The 19167-nt window shown below is 36.6% G+C and overlaps 1 protein-coding gene across 3 annotated transcripts in view; it reads right to left on the minus strand.

Moving 5' to 3' along the window:
- Window positions 1-19167, minus strand: part of EGF (epidermal growth factor) — a 141637-nt gene that overhangs the window by 12399 nt on the left and 110071 nt on the right. For all 3 annotated transcript variants that reach the window (XM_031943720.1, XM_031943719.1, XM_031943722.1), the window contains one exon: window positions 10835-10940. In XM_031943720.1, coding sequence (XP_031799580.1) covers window positions 10835-10940 — 106 coding nt within the window. The remainder of the gene's footprint in view (window positions 1-10834; window positions 10941-19167) is intronic.

Genomic DNA, 19167 nt, shown 5'->3' on the forward strand with positions numbered 1-19167 from the left:
CACCTAGCTGCTTAAGGTTCATAAGATAGGAATAAAGAATGAGATATGTGATTTCTCTGTTATACAGAACTTCTGGTGAGAAATCATTCATTATCAATGCACATTGAGACCTTCTCTGTAACTAGTAATCCTAGAGAATGTCTTCAAGCCCTGAGAGTTTAGTTACCTAACCAGGATCACACAAACAGTATGTGTCATAACTTGACTCTCTATCTTCCTGGCTCCAAAGACAGTTTCTTTTCCACTATGCCATAGTGTTTCCTAGTTCCTAATTCCTAAAATTAATAATAACAGGGGCTTTGAAAAAAATAAAAGAGAGAGGAAAGATTCCTATTGAAAGTCCTTCTTTGGCACCTCTTAATTCTAGGGCCTTCCCTCTGCTATTTATTTCCCATCCTGTATATAGCCTAACTTGTATATATTTATTTGCATATTATCTCCTCCATTAAATTTTCTGCTCTTTAAGGGAAAAGACTATCCTTTGCATCTTTTTGTGTCACCAGTATTTAGCTCAGGACTTGGCATGTCCTTAATAAATGTGTATTGATTGACTGATTCAGTGTAGTATAAGAAGGACATGAATGAGGGAGGATTTGGGAAGAAAGAAAATACTTCTTTTACACAGATCACCCTCATTCTTAGACTTACTGTGGCCTGGATTCCTTACAGTAAGTCGCCTGCAGCACTGGGCTATGGCGGCCATGAGGGTTTTTCTTCTTCAGGGAATATTTCAGGAATTTTTGGTCCTGTTCAATAGTTTTCCATGGGGGAAGAGCCAAGATGATAGAAAGGAGATATCTTTTTTTCTGAGATTTCTCCATATCCCTCAAATTAACGGCAAATTAAGCCTCTGAACTGGTTTTGAAGTGACAGAACCCACAAATATTTGGAATGTAACAAATTTCCAGCAAATGATAATTTGGAAGATCTTCATAATAGGTCTGTTTCAATCAAGCATAGAGGGAGGTGGGCGAGTGCAGGCATCCCTGTGGAAATCTGAATGCAGATTCAGAGGCAATGCAGAGATCAGGGCAGGGTGGGTTCTGCACACAGTGGGAAGGGAGGCAGGAAATTTACCGGGAGGAATCTACAGAAGTGTTGGCTATTCTGTCCTGGCTGCAAGCCAGTACATCAGCAGATTAGCTATAAGACATCCAACACAAATACAATAGACAAATAGTGAGCCCCTAAACCCCAGAATATCAGGATCTGACCATGCCTACCCAGAACTGGAAGTCAGTTAGTACTGACCCAGCATAGCCACTGTCACCTATGAATGGAGGAAGGATGGACAATCTCCCCTTTGCTCTAAAAGCAGAGCTCAACCTTTTAAAAGAAACGAGCAAAAAAGCAAAAAGAACTCTGACCATAGATAGTTTTTAATAGAGAAAGAGAAGAACAGATTTTAAACTCTGAGGACACTAAAAGCAGATGTCTCCGGATGAAGCCCCAAAGGGTGATATGAATTGGTCCCCCTCTCACAAGGCTCTCTTGGAAGAATTCCAAAAGGATTTTAGAAGAGAGTTAGAAGAAAAATGGGGAAAGGAAATGAAAACTTTGCAAGAAGGTTTGGGAAAGGAAAGACAGAAATTATCTGAAGAAAACTCCTTACAAAATAGATTTAGTGAAATGGAAAAAGCACAAAACTCTTTACAAAATAGATTTGACAAAATGGAAAAAGAAAACAACTCCTTGAAAAACAGAATTTGTGAAATGGGAAAAAAAAGACAACTTAAAAACAGAATTTGTGAAATGAAAAAAAAAAAGTCCATAGAACAAAACAACTCATTTAAAAATTCAATTGACCAAATACAAAAGGAGTTTAAAAAGGTAACTGAAAAAAATAATTCACTAAAAATTAGAACTGAACAAATGGAAATGAATGACACAATGAGAGAAGAATCGGTCAAACAAAATTTTTAAAAATGTAAAAATAGAAGAAAATGTAAAATACCTCATGGGAAAACAACTGACCTGGAAAATAGATCTAGAAGAGACAATGTAAGGATTATTGGACTTCCTGAAAATCATGATATTTCAGGAAATCATCAAGGAAAACTGCCTTGATGTCCTAGTTAAGACTGCCCTGAGGTCCTAAAGGTAAAACAGCCATTGAAAGAATTAACCAATTACCTCCTGAAAGTGACCCCAAAATGAAAACTCCAAGAAATATCACAGCTAAATTTCAGAATTATTGGGACCAAGGAAAAATATATATAGCAAGCAGCCAGAAAGAAACAATTCAAATATCAAGGAGCCACAATCAGAATTATTCTACACCTTAAGGGCCTAGAATCTTGATATTCCAAAAGGCAAAGGAATTTGGATTACAGCCAAGAATCAACTATCCAGCTAAACTGAGCATTACCTTTCATGGAAGAAGATGGACATTCAGGAGAATTTCATTTATTTCTGAGGAAAAGTCCAGACCTGAACAAAAAAAATTTATCTCCAAATAATGAAGTTAAGAAAAGTATAAAAATGTAAAAAGGAAAGAATTCTTAAGAACTATATCTCTGTTATGGGTATACTTAGAGAGTGCAGGTATAATTTGATTTTACTGTGATACTATAAAAAAGAAACTAGAGATAGAAAGGGTATTGTACTAGAAAAAAGAAGAAAATGGAGGTAAAATGAGGGAAATTACACTTCATGAAGAGGCAAAGAAAACCTATTATAATTGAGGGAAATAAGGAAAGGGATGAACATTGTGTAAATCTCATATTCATCGGATTTGGTTCAAAGAGAGAAAATTAGATATACTTGGTTTCACAGAGAAACTTTTCTCACCTTATAGAGAACTGGGAGAAGAAAGGGGGAAGGAAAAGGGGAGACTAATAGAAGGGAAAACAAATAGTAGGGGAACGGTATAAAGAAGGGGAAGGGGCTTTAAAAGGGAAAGGCTGTTTGAGGGAGGTAGTGGTCAGAAGCAAAATACTAGGAAGGAGGGAAAGAGGGAAAGGAAATAGAAAAGTATAACTTGGGGTAAATAAAATGGCAGGGAATAGTTAATTAGTCATTTTAATTGGGAACATGAATGGGATAAATCTCTCATAAAACACAAATGAGTAGCAGACTGAATTAAAAGCCAGAATCCTACAATATGTTGTTTACAAGAAATACATTTAAATCAGAGTGATACGTTTAGAGTAAAGATAAAAGACTGGGGTAGAATCTATTATGCTTTAGGTGAAGTAAAAAAAAGCAAGGGTACCAATCCTGATCTCAGATCAAGCAAAAGCAAAAACAGATCTAATTAAAAGAGATAAGAAAGGAAACTATATCTTGCTAAAGGGTACCATAGATAATGAAGTAATATCAATACTAAACATATATACACCAAGTGGTAGAACATCCATTTTCCTAGCAGAGAAGTTAAGAGAGATGCGAGAAGAAATAGACAGCAAAATTATACTACTGGGGGATCTCAACCTTGCTCTCTCAGAACTAGATAAATCAAACCACATAATAAATAAAAAAGAAGCTAAGGAGGTAAATAGAATTTTAGAAAAGTTAGGTATGATAGATTTTTGGAGAAAATTAAATGGAGACAGGAAGGAATACACTTTTTTTCTCAGTAGTTCATGGAACAATACAAAAATTGACTACATATTGGGGCATAAAGACCTCAAAATCAAAGGCAGAAATAGTAAATGCATTTTTTCAGATCCTGATGCAATAAAAATTACATGTAATAAAAGCCCAGGGGAAAATAGGCCAGAAAATAATTGGAAAGTAAATAATCTAATGAATGGGTGAAAAAACAAATCATAGACACAATCAATAATTTCATCCAAGAGAATGACAATAATGAGACAACATAGCAAAATTTGTGGGATGCAGCCAAAGCGGTTATTAGGGGAAATTTTATATCTCTACATGCTTACTTGCATAAAATAGAAAAAGAGAAGATCAATGAATTGAGCTTGCAACTAAAAAAGCTAGGAAAAAAACAAATTAAAAACACTCAATTAAATACCAGATTTGACATTCTGAAAATAAAATGGGAGATTAATAAAACTGAAAGTAAGAAAACTATTGAATTAATAAATAAAACTAAGAGTTAGTTTTATGAAAAAATCAACAAAATAAATAAACTTTTAGTTAATTTGATTAGAAAAAGGAAAGAATAAAATCAAATTATTAGTCTCAAAAATGAAAAGAGAGAACTTTCCAGTAATGAAGAAGCAATTAAAACAATAATGAGGAGAATTTTGCTCAACTATATGTCAACAAATTTGATAAACTAAGTGAAATGGAGGAATACCTATAAAAATGTGGATGGACCTGAGTAACAGAAAAAGAAATAAATTATTTAAATAGTCCCATTTTCAAAAAAGAAATAGAACAAACTAAGAAAGAATCTCCAGGGCCAGATGGATTTACATGTGAATTCTACCAAATATTTAAAGAACAATTAACTCTAATACTATACAAACTATTTGGAAAAATAGGGAAAGAAAGATTCTTACCAAATTCCTTTTATGACAGACATGGTACTGATATCTAAACCAGGTAGAATGAAAACAGAGAAAGAAAATTATAGATCAATTTCCCTAATGAATATAAGATGGATAATTTTGATTACATTAAGTTAAAAAGTTTTTGTACAAACAAAACTAATTCTGACAAGATTAGAAGGGAAGCAATAAATTGGGGAAACGTTTTTACATTCAAGTGTCCTGATAAATTCCTCATTTCTAAAATATATAGAGAATTTATAAGAATTCAAGCCATTCTCCAATTGATAAATGGTCAAAGGATATGAATAGACAATTCTCAGAAAAAGAAATTGAAACCATCTCCAGTCATATGAAAAGGTGCTCTAAAAAAGTATTAATGACAACTCTTAAGTTACCACTATACACTCCTCAGATTGTCTAAGGTGACAGAAAAAGATAATGATCAATGTTGGAGGGAATGTGGGGAAAACTGGGACATTAATGCATTGTTGATGGAATTATGACTTGATTTAACCATTCTGGAGAGCAATTTGGAACTATGCTGAAAGGGCTATCAAACTGTGCATACCCTTTGAGCCAGCAATGTTCCTACTGGACTTATTATATTTCCAAAGAGATCTTAAAGGAGGGAAAGGAACCCACATGTGCAAAAATGTTTTTGGCAGCCCTTTTGTAGTGGCAAGAAACTGGAAAATGAGTGGATGCCCATCCTTTGAGAATGGCTGAAAAAGTTATGGTATATATATGTTATGGAATATAATTGTTCTATAAAAAATGATCATCAGGATGATTTCAGAGAGGCCTGCAAAGACTTACATGAACTGATACAAAGTGAAATGAGCAGAACTACAGCAACAGAAAGATTATAAAATAATCTGTTCTGATGGATGTGGCTCTTTTCAACAATGAGATGATTCAGACTAGCTCTAATGATCTTGTGATGATGAGAGCCATCTACACCCAAGAGAGATGACTGTGAGGACTGAGTGCAGACAGCATTTTCACTTCTTGTTGTTGTTGTTTGAATTTTTTTCTTGTGCAGCAAGATAATTGTATAAATATGCATGCATATATTGGATTTAACATATATTTTTATCATATTTAACATATATTGGATTATATGTTAAATGGTAGTGGTGGCAAGAGGGGGAAAACCCAAGGTTTTGCAAGGGTTGATGCTGAAAAATTATTCTTGTTTAAATTCTCCAATTAAAAAAAGAAATTGTTTTCCACAACAGATATTTGCATACACCCAGTAAATCAGACAGCCCTATACCTCACCGGGAGAAAACAGTTTACCCTATCCAACAATAAAATCCACAAAGCAACATGTCAGATTTGCTTCTGTTGCCTCTTTCCCTAGTTTGGGTGCTTAGCTTCCTTTCTATTTTTACAGAAACTCTGGAGGCAGGCTTTGTGTCAACAACAATGAGGACTGTGGGTGAGGATAAAGTTGATCACCTCTCCGGGCCTCCTAACAAAGTCTGGAGTCTGTTCATGACAAATATTTCTGAAATTCTCAATTCTCAAAACTAAGCATAGACTTAAAAATTTTTTGTTTTTTCTTTCCTCCAAATAACAGAATTATCATGTCTAACATGCATCCAATTTACCCTTCTATTAGCTAGATAAACAACTGTTTATCTACTGTAGGACTGCACAGCTAAGCTGAACGTGCAAAGTTTCACAAGCTAGAATCAGGCAATCCAAGCCAAGCTGACACAGCTTTCCCCTCCGCCTACAGTTTTCAGCACCCATTTACCACCCACTAATTGTCTCATCAGGATCACTACATGTAAAACAATTTGTTTTCATTATAAGGCTTCAAAGAGATAGATTGGTAGTATGCCCACGACTAGAAAGAAATTCACACAATCTCTTTGCTATTGCAGACTATGAATGAATTTAGCCCACACTGACTCAACAAGATTATCATTTACACTTATATGAAAATGGAGATTGCTTAAATTGCTTAAGGTCAGGCAGGATTATTTTTATATCCTAAAGAGATTTTGTTCAGTTCCAATTTGACCTGGAAAGAACCTTAGAGACCATCAAGTCTGATACTTTATTTTACAGACGAGGTCAAGGTCTAGGGTGATGCTGCTAGACACATCTAAGGTAAGCTTTGAACCTAGGTCTTTCTGACTATAAGCCCAGTATTGTATGCTTTGCACCACCCTCTTAGCTATTTCAATTTAACTTCCTGTTGTTCTAATACAAGGCTGGATTATATAGTGAAAAGAATATCAGAGCTAAAGACATCCTAAATTTGTATTTTGGATCTGCTATTTATTATGTGACCCCAGGCAGTGCAATTAATCTCTTTAGGTCCCAGTTTCCCTCCTGTAAAATGAGGATAATAATATCTGTACTAACTACATAGTGGGATAGGTATGAAGATTAAATGAGATCAAAAAAATCATAAAATCTCAGTACTTAAAAGTACTACCTGAAACATGAATCTGTATTTATAACTTCTCTAAACAGTCTGGCATACAATTTCTGTTTAAAGTTTTCCAATGATGAAATGCTTACTGCCTCACAAAGAAGTTCACCATTAGCTATAAATATTTAGGAAATTCTTCCTTATATTGAGCCCAAATCTATTTTGCCCATTGGTCTGAGTTCTGTCTTTTGGGGCTAAAAAGATTTAGTCAAACATCCCTTTGACAATTCTTTAAAGATCTGAAGGAAAAAGTCATGCTTCACTCCAAGTCTTCTCTTCTACAAATTAACATCCCCAGTGTCTTCAATCAATTCTCATATAAGTTTGAGTATAAAAAGTACTTTGTAAGAGCAGGTAGACACACTCACACACCCATATGCTTAGCCAGTTCATATCTTTGACAGTGTTTCACCCCTGGCTAGCTATATCATGCTGGAAGACAAATTCAGGATCCAGAAAGATTTTGACAGGCTAGATCAATAATATCAGTTGATATTTATTGAACATTTTAAGTTTTGACAAATGTTTTCAATATGTTTTCTCATTTGATTCTCACACTTATCCTGCAGAATAGGTGCTATAGATATTATTATACTTATAATACAAATGGAAAAAACTGAAGTACCAAAAACTTAAGTGATTTAACATTCATGCAACTATTAAGTGTCAGAGATAAGATTTGAACAAATGTTTCCTGGTGTAAAGTCCAGTTTCTTAAACTGTAGGGTCTCGGAATTAAATGTGGGGGTCATGAAATTATGCTTTATTATCAGTAAATGTTTGACTTGTATATATCCGAGGGCATATAAACATTTTTAGACAAAAAGCGGTCACAATTAAAAAAAACTTTAAGAAGTTCTGTACTATATAATAGTGTTTCTTTTAGCAGGGACCCTCAAACTTTTTAAATAGGGGGCCAGTTCACTGTCCCTCAGACTCTTGGAGGGCCAGACTATAGTAAAAACAAAAACTTTGTTTTGTGGGTCTTTAAATAAAGAAACTTCATAGCCCTGGGTGAGGGGGATAAACATCCTCAACTGCTGCATCTGGCCCGCGGGCCATAGTTTGAAGACCCCTGCTTAGACTATGATCTTCTTGAGGAAAAGGACTGTTATATGCTTCTTTTTGTGCCTCTAGTGCTTAGCATAATCACTGGCACATAGCAGGCACTTAATAAATGTTTATTGACTGTCTCACTCACAGAGAGAACGTTTAGAAGTCAAATGAAGTTAGATGAAATTAAATAGGAATAAATGTAGAGTCTAACAGCTGATTCTAAAAGTCGATTAAAAATTGAAAGATGTGGTAGCATAGGTAGATAGTATTTAAAAAAAAAGATCCAGGGGTTTTATCAGTTTGAAATGAACAATGTATAAATAGTTCTCAAAAATGCTAATTTGATCCCAGGATACAGTGAGAGATGGTTCAGTAATCATCTCATTAGACAATGTCCCAGTCAGACAAAGTCAAAATCAAAGTCAACAAACATTTATTAAGCACTTGCTATGTGCCAGACAATCTTTAGTATTGTATTCATTTCTGGGAACCATATTTTAGGAATAAGAAGAAGAGAGACATGGAGATCATTACATGAGAACTGGCTGAAGGAATGAATTGGGTGTGTTTAGCCCAGAGAAGAGACTGAAGGGAGACAGATCACCATTTTCAGCTATGTGAAGGATTGTCATGTAGAAGAGGGATTAGACTTGACCTGCTGACCCCTAGAGCAGAAGTAGGAACAGTAAGTTTTCTGACACATGAGAGTTCTCCAAATGCAACTCAAAATGCCTCAGGAAGGAATAGTAAAAATAGTCCCTTATTAGAAAGTTTCAAGTAATAGTGGAATGATCACAGAAACACAATTTCAGCATCAGGAAAGATTCCTGACTCTATCTACTCCAACGTAGTCTGAGTCCTTTTTACTACACTCCTGACAAGTGCTCATTTAAATTTTAATTGAAGATCCAAGATGTGGAGAATCCCATGACTTTCTGAGGCAGATTTTACCACTTTCAGAAAGCTGATCAGTAATTTTCTGCTTACATCAAATGTATCTATTTACAACTTCCACCTATTGGTCTAGTTCTGTATTCTAAAGAAAAAGTAGAATAAATCTAATTGCTCTTCCACAAATTGGCATTTGGATACTTGAAGACAAATTAATCATTTTCAGATCCTTCAGCTTCTTACATGACAAAAACCTGGTCACCTTTCCTCTTGACACTTTCTAGTTTTCCAATGTCCTTCCAAGAATATGATCCCTAGAAAAGAATATAATGTTTCAGGGATAGTCTTACCAGGGCAGAGTACAATAGAACTATTACTTCCACAGCCCTAGTTATCATGTTTCGTTTAACACAATCTGAGATTGTGGTTGTTTTTTCTGTGGTTGTTTTATCATACTGTTGATTCACATTGAGCTTACAGTCTACTCTAACCTTCATATCTTCTTCTACAGAGCTGTTATAGAACTACTTAAGATGTCGGGGTGTTTTAACCTGAGTATTTCACTTTTATATCTAATAATATCCATCTTATCAAATTCAATCTATTGTTCTAACCTTTCAAGAACTTTTTGATCTCTGACCTTGTCTTCTAATTTTTGTGTCATACATTAAGTTGATTTATATGCCTTAGCACTAACTATTAAAAAAATGTTCAACAGTACAAGCTCAACCCCAATTCCCTTGGGCATTTTAATGGATATTTCCTTCCATGTCAACAACAAACCCCTGGATCATGCTAATCAACCAATTGTAAAATATTAATTTCTTGTCAGAAATGTTATTCAATTAAATGACCTCTGGCTTCTCAATGTATTGAAATATTGCCAAAAAGTGTGGCATGATGGTAATAGTTCTAGATTTGGAATCTGAAAATCTGGGATCAAATATTGTTTTTGTTATTTTTCTATCCATGTATCCTTGGACAAATGATCTGATCTATCTGGGTCTCAGATTCCTTAAGTAAAATGAAAGGGCTGGATTGGATGGCTTCTAAGGTTCCTTCCAGTTCTACATCTATGATCCTACAACATTTAAGTAAATTGTATTACTTACATAAAGACTTTTCCAATGACACAGAGTTCTCTGCTTGCAAGAAGCTAGAGGAAGTGCTATTTGCTTTCCTGGGAAATCAACTAATAGTGATATGTCACAACATTCATTTCATGTCATTTAATTCAGAATTTACCCAACTCTCCAGTGTCTTGATCTAAGCCAACAATCATTCTCTGTCTGTGGCAGCATTGCATGTAAACAGATGAAAAATCCAATATCTAATAATGAGAGGAGATTTTAACAGAAGGTCAAAATAAAAACCCAATGGCTAAAGAAGATGTGGTGTATGGTTGTGATGGAATATTATCATGCCATAAGAAATGATAAGCAGGATGATTTCAGAAAAAGACTGAAAAGACTTATATGAAGACTAAGTGAACAGCAACAGCAAGGAAGAATTGTGGTTATTTTAGCTATTCTCAACAACACAATGATCCAAGATAATCCCAAAGGGCTGATTATGAAGCATAATATCTGTCTCCAGAAAAAGAATTAAGATTGTTTAAATATAAACTGAAGCAATTTCTTTTCTTATATTCAAGTCTTCTTGTACAAAATGATTAATATAGAAACATTTTACATGATTGCATATGTACAACTTATATCAGGAAGTGGCAAAGGGGAGGAGGAGATAGAATTTGAAACACAAAATCTTAAAAATAAAATCCAAATGTTAATAATTTGTTTTAACATGTAATGGGGGAGAGAGAGATAAAATATATTAAATTTCAGAATGAAAACTCAATATTCCAACAGTTACTTAAGACAGAAGTTATTGGATGAATAATCAAAAATGGATTTTTAGTGGCCCTTTGGTTCTCCCTACTTCCTTCTATGCCTAATCTTTTTGAATATGGAATTACCCAAGGCTTGTGATTAGAAAGCATCATGTCTTCTCCAAAGGTACTGGCAACTACGGATTCCCCTGTCATCTCAGAGGTTGGATTCTTCTTATGGAGCTTCTGAGTCCTGTGACAAAAACAAATATTGGGACTGAAACACCATTCCAACCAACCAACTCAAATGGAGTCACAACTTTGTTGCAATTTAAATAATTGCTTAGAAACTTTAATGTGCTTTCTTCTGTTAGAATGTAAGTTCTTTAGAGGGCAAGAATTATTTTTTGGTTTTTGGCTTTATGTCCTCAGTGCTTAGCATAGTACCCTTTAATAAATGGTTGTTGTATCCTCAGCACTTAGGACTTAGAAGCCTTCCCTGATTCCGTTCATAGTTTCTTTAAAAGAATAGACACTTGGTAAATCCTTGGTAAATCATTGTTCTCAGCCGTCAAGTACCATAGTGAATTTGCAGTCAGGAAAACCTTACTTTAAATCCTGCCTCATACACTTACTAGATATATACCCCCATGGGCAAGTAATTTAATTTCAGTCAGCTTCAATCTTCTGTACAATGGGGATGATAGTGATGTAACATAGCTTCTAGGGAAGGCAGCAATGATTTTGAGGAATCCCATCCTTGGAGTCCTGTTGTTCTAACAATCTGTCAATGATTGTAAGGATCTTCTGGCCTAGGAATATAGTAATGTTTCTTTCCTTAGAGTTTAGGGAAGATATATTAGTGATCCTGAGAACCCCTGACCTTACAGTGCTATTGTTCTGGTAATGTCTGTCAATAATTGTAAAGTCTTCTGGCCTTAGAATAGACCTACAAACATTACTGAGTGACATTTAGATAATCTGTTGGTCAGTGATAACCAAGTTCTTAAGACCTCCCCTGAATAACACCACCCCTCAAACCTACCTGAAAGCTATACATTTAGCAAACAAATAACATAAAGCTCTGATCCAACTCTGTCCTATAAATCTACCTCCTTGCTCCAGGCTCCTTGCTAACCTCTTCTGGACCTCAGCCTGCTTCACTTGGCATGATAATTACAGTAAACTTTGCCCCTTGACCTGAATATGGGTTCAAGCCTGCAAATTCTTTTAAGATACCTTGCAACACCAGTCTGTGACCACAAACTTTTGGGGTCCCCCTTCCCAACCTCAACATTTGTTGGCCCATACAGGAAGAGTCTGGCTTCCCCTGGCTTGATTCCCTCCTTGTCAAGGTAAGCCCCAATTTTTTTCTCCCACAATCTTACAGCTGGGTCGTGATGAGCCCCATGCTCACCAAGTTTTCCTTGACTGGGGATCTCCAGCCTGGGAAATTCTTGCAATTTTCAGCAAAGTTCCTAGGGAACCTTTGCCATCCATTCACCTTCTCTGTGATGCCAGAGAAGACAAAGTGCTACAGGAAAGCTTTTGGCAAAATTTTATGGCTTTGGCAAAGATGGGACAGTCCCTCTTTCATGTCATTTTGTCTGTCTGCCTCTCTGTGCAGAATATCTGTGTTAGATTTTATTACCTGGAAAGATTTAAAATGCAACCACCAAGAAGAAAAACAAAACAAAATAAACCATTATGCTGTAGTTAGAATAATGGGAAAATTTCTTTAAAAAACCTAACATTTTTTCTGTGGACTTCAGCTCTGGTCAAGCTGGGGGCTACACAAAAAAGTTAGCAAATTAAAATAACATCTTCATAAATTCTCAAAGTTTTGAAAGCAATGATTAGGAAATTTGGCAATTAGTCATTTTAAGATTGGAAGAAAAATTTCTGAAACATTGGGGATAATTCCAGGAATTTATCCCTTTCTGGAAGAAAAGAAAAAGGAAAAACAAACCAGGTAAATAGCAACTTTTTGCTAATCTTTCCTTGACTCCTTTCTTGTCTGGAGTCCCTCTTTTGCTCCTTTTGGAAAGCACCCCAGAAGGTATTAAGGGTCCCTCTCCATTCCACTCCCTGGAGTGATCCTGAGTGTATCTCTGTTGTAGGGATTGCTAACAAGATCAATATAGCCCAAGTTCCTCTGTTTTCTAACTCTTCTCATCTCAAATTAGGTTAAAACTCAAATTCTGCCTCACCTGCAGAAATAGGGGAAGCAGCCATGGGGACCCCATACAACCTTGCCCAAACACCTCCCCAACCCAGCTTGGGGGAATGGGGATGGAGTAGGAGTCAGGTTCCATGGTCAGCATTCCCTGAGCCCTGGCTCCTGAAACTACCATCAAAGGAATATCCTGGCACCAGTTACCCCAGCTCTCAGCAGGTTCTGTCCAGGAACTATCTGGGAAGAATTCAGGTAGCCCTGGAACCAACCGAATGGCAATGTGAGGTGAGAAAGCCAGTCAGCTTCTGCATTTGGCAAGACCACCATTCTCTGTCTCAATTGTAGTTATGGATCAGCTATGTAATTTATGGCGAATTATTTTATCTCTGCCCAGTTTTCTGATTTGTAAAGAAAAATAATAGTTGTGAAGATCACATGATTGCAAAAGTTTTTAGCATAAAATATGCTACATGAATGTTAATTGCTTTATTGGATATAATTGCTTCATATTTGATAACTTTATGGGTTTTTTTAGGTGTGACCAACTAATAAATGGTTTCTGTGTGTGTGTAATATAATTTGGAAATTTGACTGAGATAGGATAATAAAAGCAATTTTAAAGGAGCTCTAATTAAAGCCTACTAAAAGGATCCATAAATTGTAATCTAGAGTTTGGGACTACTTTACATACTCTAGTTATCTAGAGTCAGACTTCGAAGGGCCCCGTTAGTAAAAATTGGCATGTTAACCCTTTTCCTGGCTCACAAAGAGAAATGATTTGTGTAAATTGGAAAATAACCAAGTGGCAATTCAGTTTATGTAGAACACTTAATCAGAATTTAGGAAATCTCCTTAACTAAAGTTAAGTAATTTTTAAAAATCTGTTCTATCTCAATTTTAAGAATTGTCTTGTTTTCTCCCTAAAACAAAAAGGAAACTTATTTAAGGGAATAGAACTACAGTTAACACTATTTGGAGGCTACTTAGGAAAATTCTAAAGAAAAACTAAGTTACTTGGAGTTAATATCATCATGTTAAGTCTTATCAGTTTGCCTCCATATATGAGGTATGCAACACCTTTCTCCCTTCAACAGAGTGGGGGTGATGGCATATCAAACAGCATAGACCATGAAAACACTAAGAATAATTGGGATGGACAACAGCAAGCTCAGCCCCTTCCCTGTTTTGTAAGTTTGCCAGTTTTCTTGAAACCATCAGGGTAAGCAAGATCAGCAGCCCTAAGAACTGAGCCCGTTTAGGATTTATAGTTTCTAAACAAGGAATACATTTACTAAGAATTTATAAGCCGGTATAATGACTGATCCTTTGCACCAGGATAAGTTTAAACATAAAACATGTTAAATAAAATCTCTTATGGGTTTAAATCCTAGTAAACTTTTAAAATAATTTACCTAGCCCTAAGCTGTGATTCATAGAATGTGCTATTAGATAAAAATCTCTTGGGACTGTAATTGATATTTTTTGAGTTTTTAATTTGATTGCCTGATCGTTAAGTCAGTAACCCACCCTTCAAGAGAAATGTCCTAAGTTTCTATGTGGATGCTTTCTCTGGGAAAGAGGACAAGTTTAGCCTCTGCTTAACTTCTTCTGACTCAGCTTCCCAGTTCTATTTCTTTTTTTCCCCACCTGATTATTCCCGAGTCTGGCTATGAGATGGAATTATTACTTCATGATTGGCTGTCAAACAGATCTAAGGATGCTTATCCTATCATGTATATGCTCTCTCTCAGACTGAAGCCTGAAGGACCTGTTTTGATGCTATTATAATCACGTCCCCGTTTTTTCCTCTTATGGCAAATCAGAACATATGGTCAGTAGAAACTATGAGCCCAATATAAATATCCAAGGGAACATAATGCTTTTCTACCTTAAACCTTAAAGATGCTTTTCTTTGCATACCATTGCAGACAGAGTCATAATTTCTTTTTGCCCTGGAAGGGGCAAATCCAGGGGAATGGAACCCCCCCCCCCCACCAATGAACATGGCTAGTATGGGTTAGATGAAATATCTTGATCTGCAGCCCCACCTGAGAGGTGTCTCTGGCTGCAGCCATACAAATCCTTAACTTCTAGCCCCCCTCCCCTGCACAAAGCTATGAAGTTTCTTTATTTAAAGGCCCACACAACCTTATGAGTTTCTTAAGACCTTAAAAGCTAAACTAACCTCATGCCCTGGCCTTAGCTCTACCTAAAGCTTTTTACATTGTACATTGATGGAAGGCTGGACCAGGTCCCGGGGATTTCAATTTGACTAGGGTCTCTGGAACCCTATCCTTGCCTTAAAGCTAATTGTTACAACCCTTGTAACTGAGGAAGCCTCTAAGCTCATCATCGGGTTCAGAGCATTTTTTGAAGCCAAAAGGCATCAGGAGGAACCTTATCAGATATCAGGCTCGTTTGCTAGATACTCTCGACTTGACTCTCCTAGTGTGCCACATCCTTAACACTATCACTCTGCTCCCTGACAACACTCAGTCAGGTGACATTACAACCCAGATGGTGAATGGTTTACAGATGGGTCCAGTTTTCTTGAAAATGGAAAAAGGAAGGCAGGTTATTCTGTGATGACCCTCAATAGCACCTTGGAGGCTAAGCCGGTCCCCCCTGAGACTTTTGCTCAGAAAATTGAACCCATTGCCTTTACTAGGGCTTTAGAACTGGTGAAAGGAATGAGAGTGAACATTTATGAAAACTCCAAATATGCTTTTCATATTTTGCACACTCATGGAAAGAAAGGGGACTTTTGACAGCAAAAATTCTATTATATGTGCAGGGGAAATTCTACAGCTATTGCAAGCTGTCCACAAACCTGGAGAGGTTTCTGTTATGTAAAGGACACCAGAAGGACGATTTACATTAGGCCAAGGGGAACAAGCCTGCAGATTCAGCTAGAGCCCATTTGCCCCTGACCATGGCACCTTTAATTCTCCAGTTCCCTGATTCTTACATCCTTTCTACTTCTGGGGGTTTTCAAACACTCTCAGGGCAGCTTCTAATCTCAGAGGCAAGCCAGTGGGGACTTCTTTTTGGCCTGCCCAGCTCTTTGCAGAATGACAATGGCCCAGTCTTCACTTCTCAAATAACTCAAAAGGTGGCTGAGGCACTTAAGATTAGCTTTCTTTCTTTTTATTTTCTACTTTTTCCTAGTATACCTTAATAACACTCCAAGGATGAGAGCTTTGCCGCTAGTATTTTCTCTCCACCTCTCTCACTGTCACTCTGTGGGCCCCTACCAGTGGAGAGATAATTCCCTAGTCTTTAGTCAGGCTAGGGACCTCCATGGGCAGTGGGGGCATTCAAGATTGCTGGGTGTGCCCTCAGCATCCTCAAGTACCCCAAATATGCAACCTGACACATTATTTGCAAAAGCCTCATTCCCAAATGTCACCATCCCCACCCTGGATGCCACCCCATTATTAGCTAACTCCCAGGAGAATAACTTTAACCTGACTATCCCTTATTTTCTTGCAGGAAGGATCTCTTGCCATTCCAAAATTATTCTGGCAAACTCATTCATAATGCTTTTATACCACCTTCCTTGAAGCTTCTTCATAACCTCCTGAGAACTAACATTTCAATTGATATGTAATCATTCTTGGGAATAACTAACTAGGAAGCTACTATAAAACTTTACCTCAGATACCATCTGTGCACCTAAAAGATATGCTTTTCTTTGTAAAAATGGGTTTTCCATTTTACTTCGATGTTTCTGAGGGATCTGTTAAAAGGAATGCCTCTGACTGGAACTCTCCTCAATCTCTCTAACACCTTTTAAACATTATGGTGTTTGTACCTCAAGTCATCTAAGTGTTCCTTTCACTATCTATAATGCCACTGGTTCAGACACTGCCCTCATACCTTCAAAGAAACAAAAGCGGGGATTTGGGGGAAAGTATTCTTTGGTATTTATCCTAGGAAAATCTGTTTGGATGAGAGGCATTCGTGATAGCCTCATCTCACTCCATCCCAGCCTTCCTCTGGGTGGGGCTCTTGGCCATTGTCTCTACTAACCCCTATACTAACTCCATTTTTAATTATTCTTTTTTTTTTTTTTTTTTTTTTTGCTCATATTTGGCCCCTTCATTTTTTTATTTTTGGCTGAAGCAATTGGGGTTAAGTGACTTGCCCAGGGTCACACAGACAGGAAGTGTTAAGTATCTGAGGCCAGATTTGAACTAAGGTCCTCCTGTCTTCAGGGGCTGATTCTCTATTCACTGCACCACCTAGCTGCCCCCTGGCCCCTTCATTTTTAATCTATTTGTGAGATTAGTTTCCTCCAGGCTCCAAGCTCTGAACTTCCAACTATTTGTTCACCCTGAGTACCATTGGATAATTGATTCTGACACCCAGCACCTCTCTGAATGTTGCTGCTGCCATCTTCAAGGTGCATGTCTCTCCCTCTCCAGTCCGAAACCCCAGTAGGCAAGGATAGCTCTATGCCCCCTATCAGCATGAAGCAACTCTAGAAAATGAGAGCTCCATTCCTTTGTCCCAAATGAATTTGGGGTACAAACTGCTTGAGAAGGGAAAATGATGTAATCTAGTTTCCAGGGGAGATAGCAATGATTTTGAGGCCTCTCAATCTTGAAGTGTTATTGTTCTAACAATCTGTGTCAAGGATTGTAAGGGTCTTGTGTGGCCTAGGAATGTAGTAATCTTTCTTCCCTAAAACTTTAGGGAAAATATATTAGTGATTCTGACAATCCCTGACCTTAGAGTGTTATTGTTGTGGTGATCTGTCTTTCCATAATGTAAAAGTTCTGCCTGGGAATATAATAATATTTCTTCCCTTAGATTTTAGGGAAGATATATTAGTCATCCTGAAGCCCTCTAACTTTAGAGTGCTATTGTTCTGTCAATCTGTCTGTCAATAATTGCAAAATCTTATGGCCTTAGAATAGTCCTACAAACATTACTGACTGATAAACAGATAATGTATTGGTCAGTGATAACCAAGTTCCTGAGATAATAGTAAATAAGATCACCCCTCAAACCTACCCGAAAGCCATAAATTTAGCAAATAAGGAACATGAAGCTTTGATCCAACTCTGTCCTATAAATCTATCTCCTTGCTTCAGGTTCTTTGCTAACCTCTTCTGGAGCTTAGCCTGCTTTAATTAGTGTTATAATTACAATAAATTTTGCCCCTTGACTTGGAAATGGATTCAAGCCTGTAAATTCTTTTAAGATACCTTACAACACCAGTCTGCGACCCCAAACTTTTGGGGTCCCCTTTCTCAACTTCAACAATAGTATCTATCTCTCATGATTGTTGTTGTTGGAGGCAGGTATTAGGATCACAGGATATAGAGGCAGGATATATCTGAGGCCAGATTTGAATGCAGGTAAGTGGCAGAATAGACCTGGACACAGAAAAAACCTGAGTTTAAATCTTGCCTTTGATACTAATTAGCTGTATGACTCTGGCCAAGTTATTTTCTCTCTCTCTATCTCAGTTTCCTCAAATACAAATTTTGGATAACAATAACACATACATCTCAGGTTTCTTGTGAAAATCAAATGAGGTAGATGTTTGTAAAGCGTACAATACATTTTAATAACTTTTATATAACTACTTGTTTCCTTCCTTCTTTTAACATATGAAAAAACTGAGGACCAAAGATCCTGACTGAATATTACTCCCAAAACTTAATGGAGCAGAGCTGCATCTCATTGGAGGGTCTCCAATTCACCATCCAGTGGTTTTCTGATGTTCAACATCATGGTATCAAGTGTTGATTTACTAGCCGGGAAAATGATATGCAAATATGAAGTAATCATGTTTCATGGAATGTTAATCTGCAGAAGAAATTTTATCTAATTTAGATTCTAACACATCCTTAATTTAAAGAGGAATATAGGAGAAGGATATAGATAGGCAAGATTGGGAATGAGATACGGGGAAAAAAGCTACTGCTAACTGTCTGGAAATGAATTACATATACTAGAGATCCTACTGTCAGGCACATACTCCAAGTAGGTCAATGATTTTTTTCTTAAGGCTCTAAAAATATTTATACTAATCCTTTTGTAGTAGCAAAGAGAGGGAAACTATAAACAGTGATTTATTAACTTCTTACTGTGTGCCAAGAACTGTACTAAGCAATGATGGAACAAAGAACTGAAAAAAGCAGGGTCCCTGCTCTTCAGGAACTCTCATTTTAATGGAAATGAAATAGAATATCCTTCAATTAGGGAATGGCTAAACCAATTGTAGTACATGAATATAATAGAATATTGTGCTGTAAGAAACACTGACTACAAAGAAATGTAGGAAGATTAA

This window comes from Sarcophilus harrisii, chromosome 6, assembly GCF_902635505.1.
Source record: "Sarcophilus harrisii chromosome 6, mSarHar1.11, whole genome shotgun sequence".
Lineage (NCBI taxonomy): Eukaryota > Metazoa > Chordata > Mammalia > Dasyuromorphia > Dasyuridae > Sarcophilus > Sarcophilus harrisii.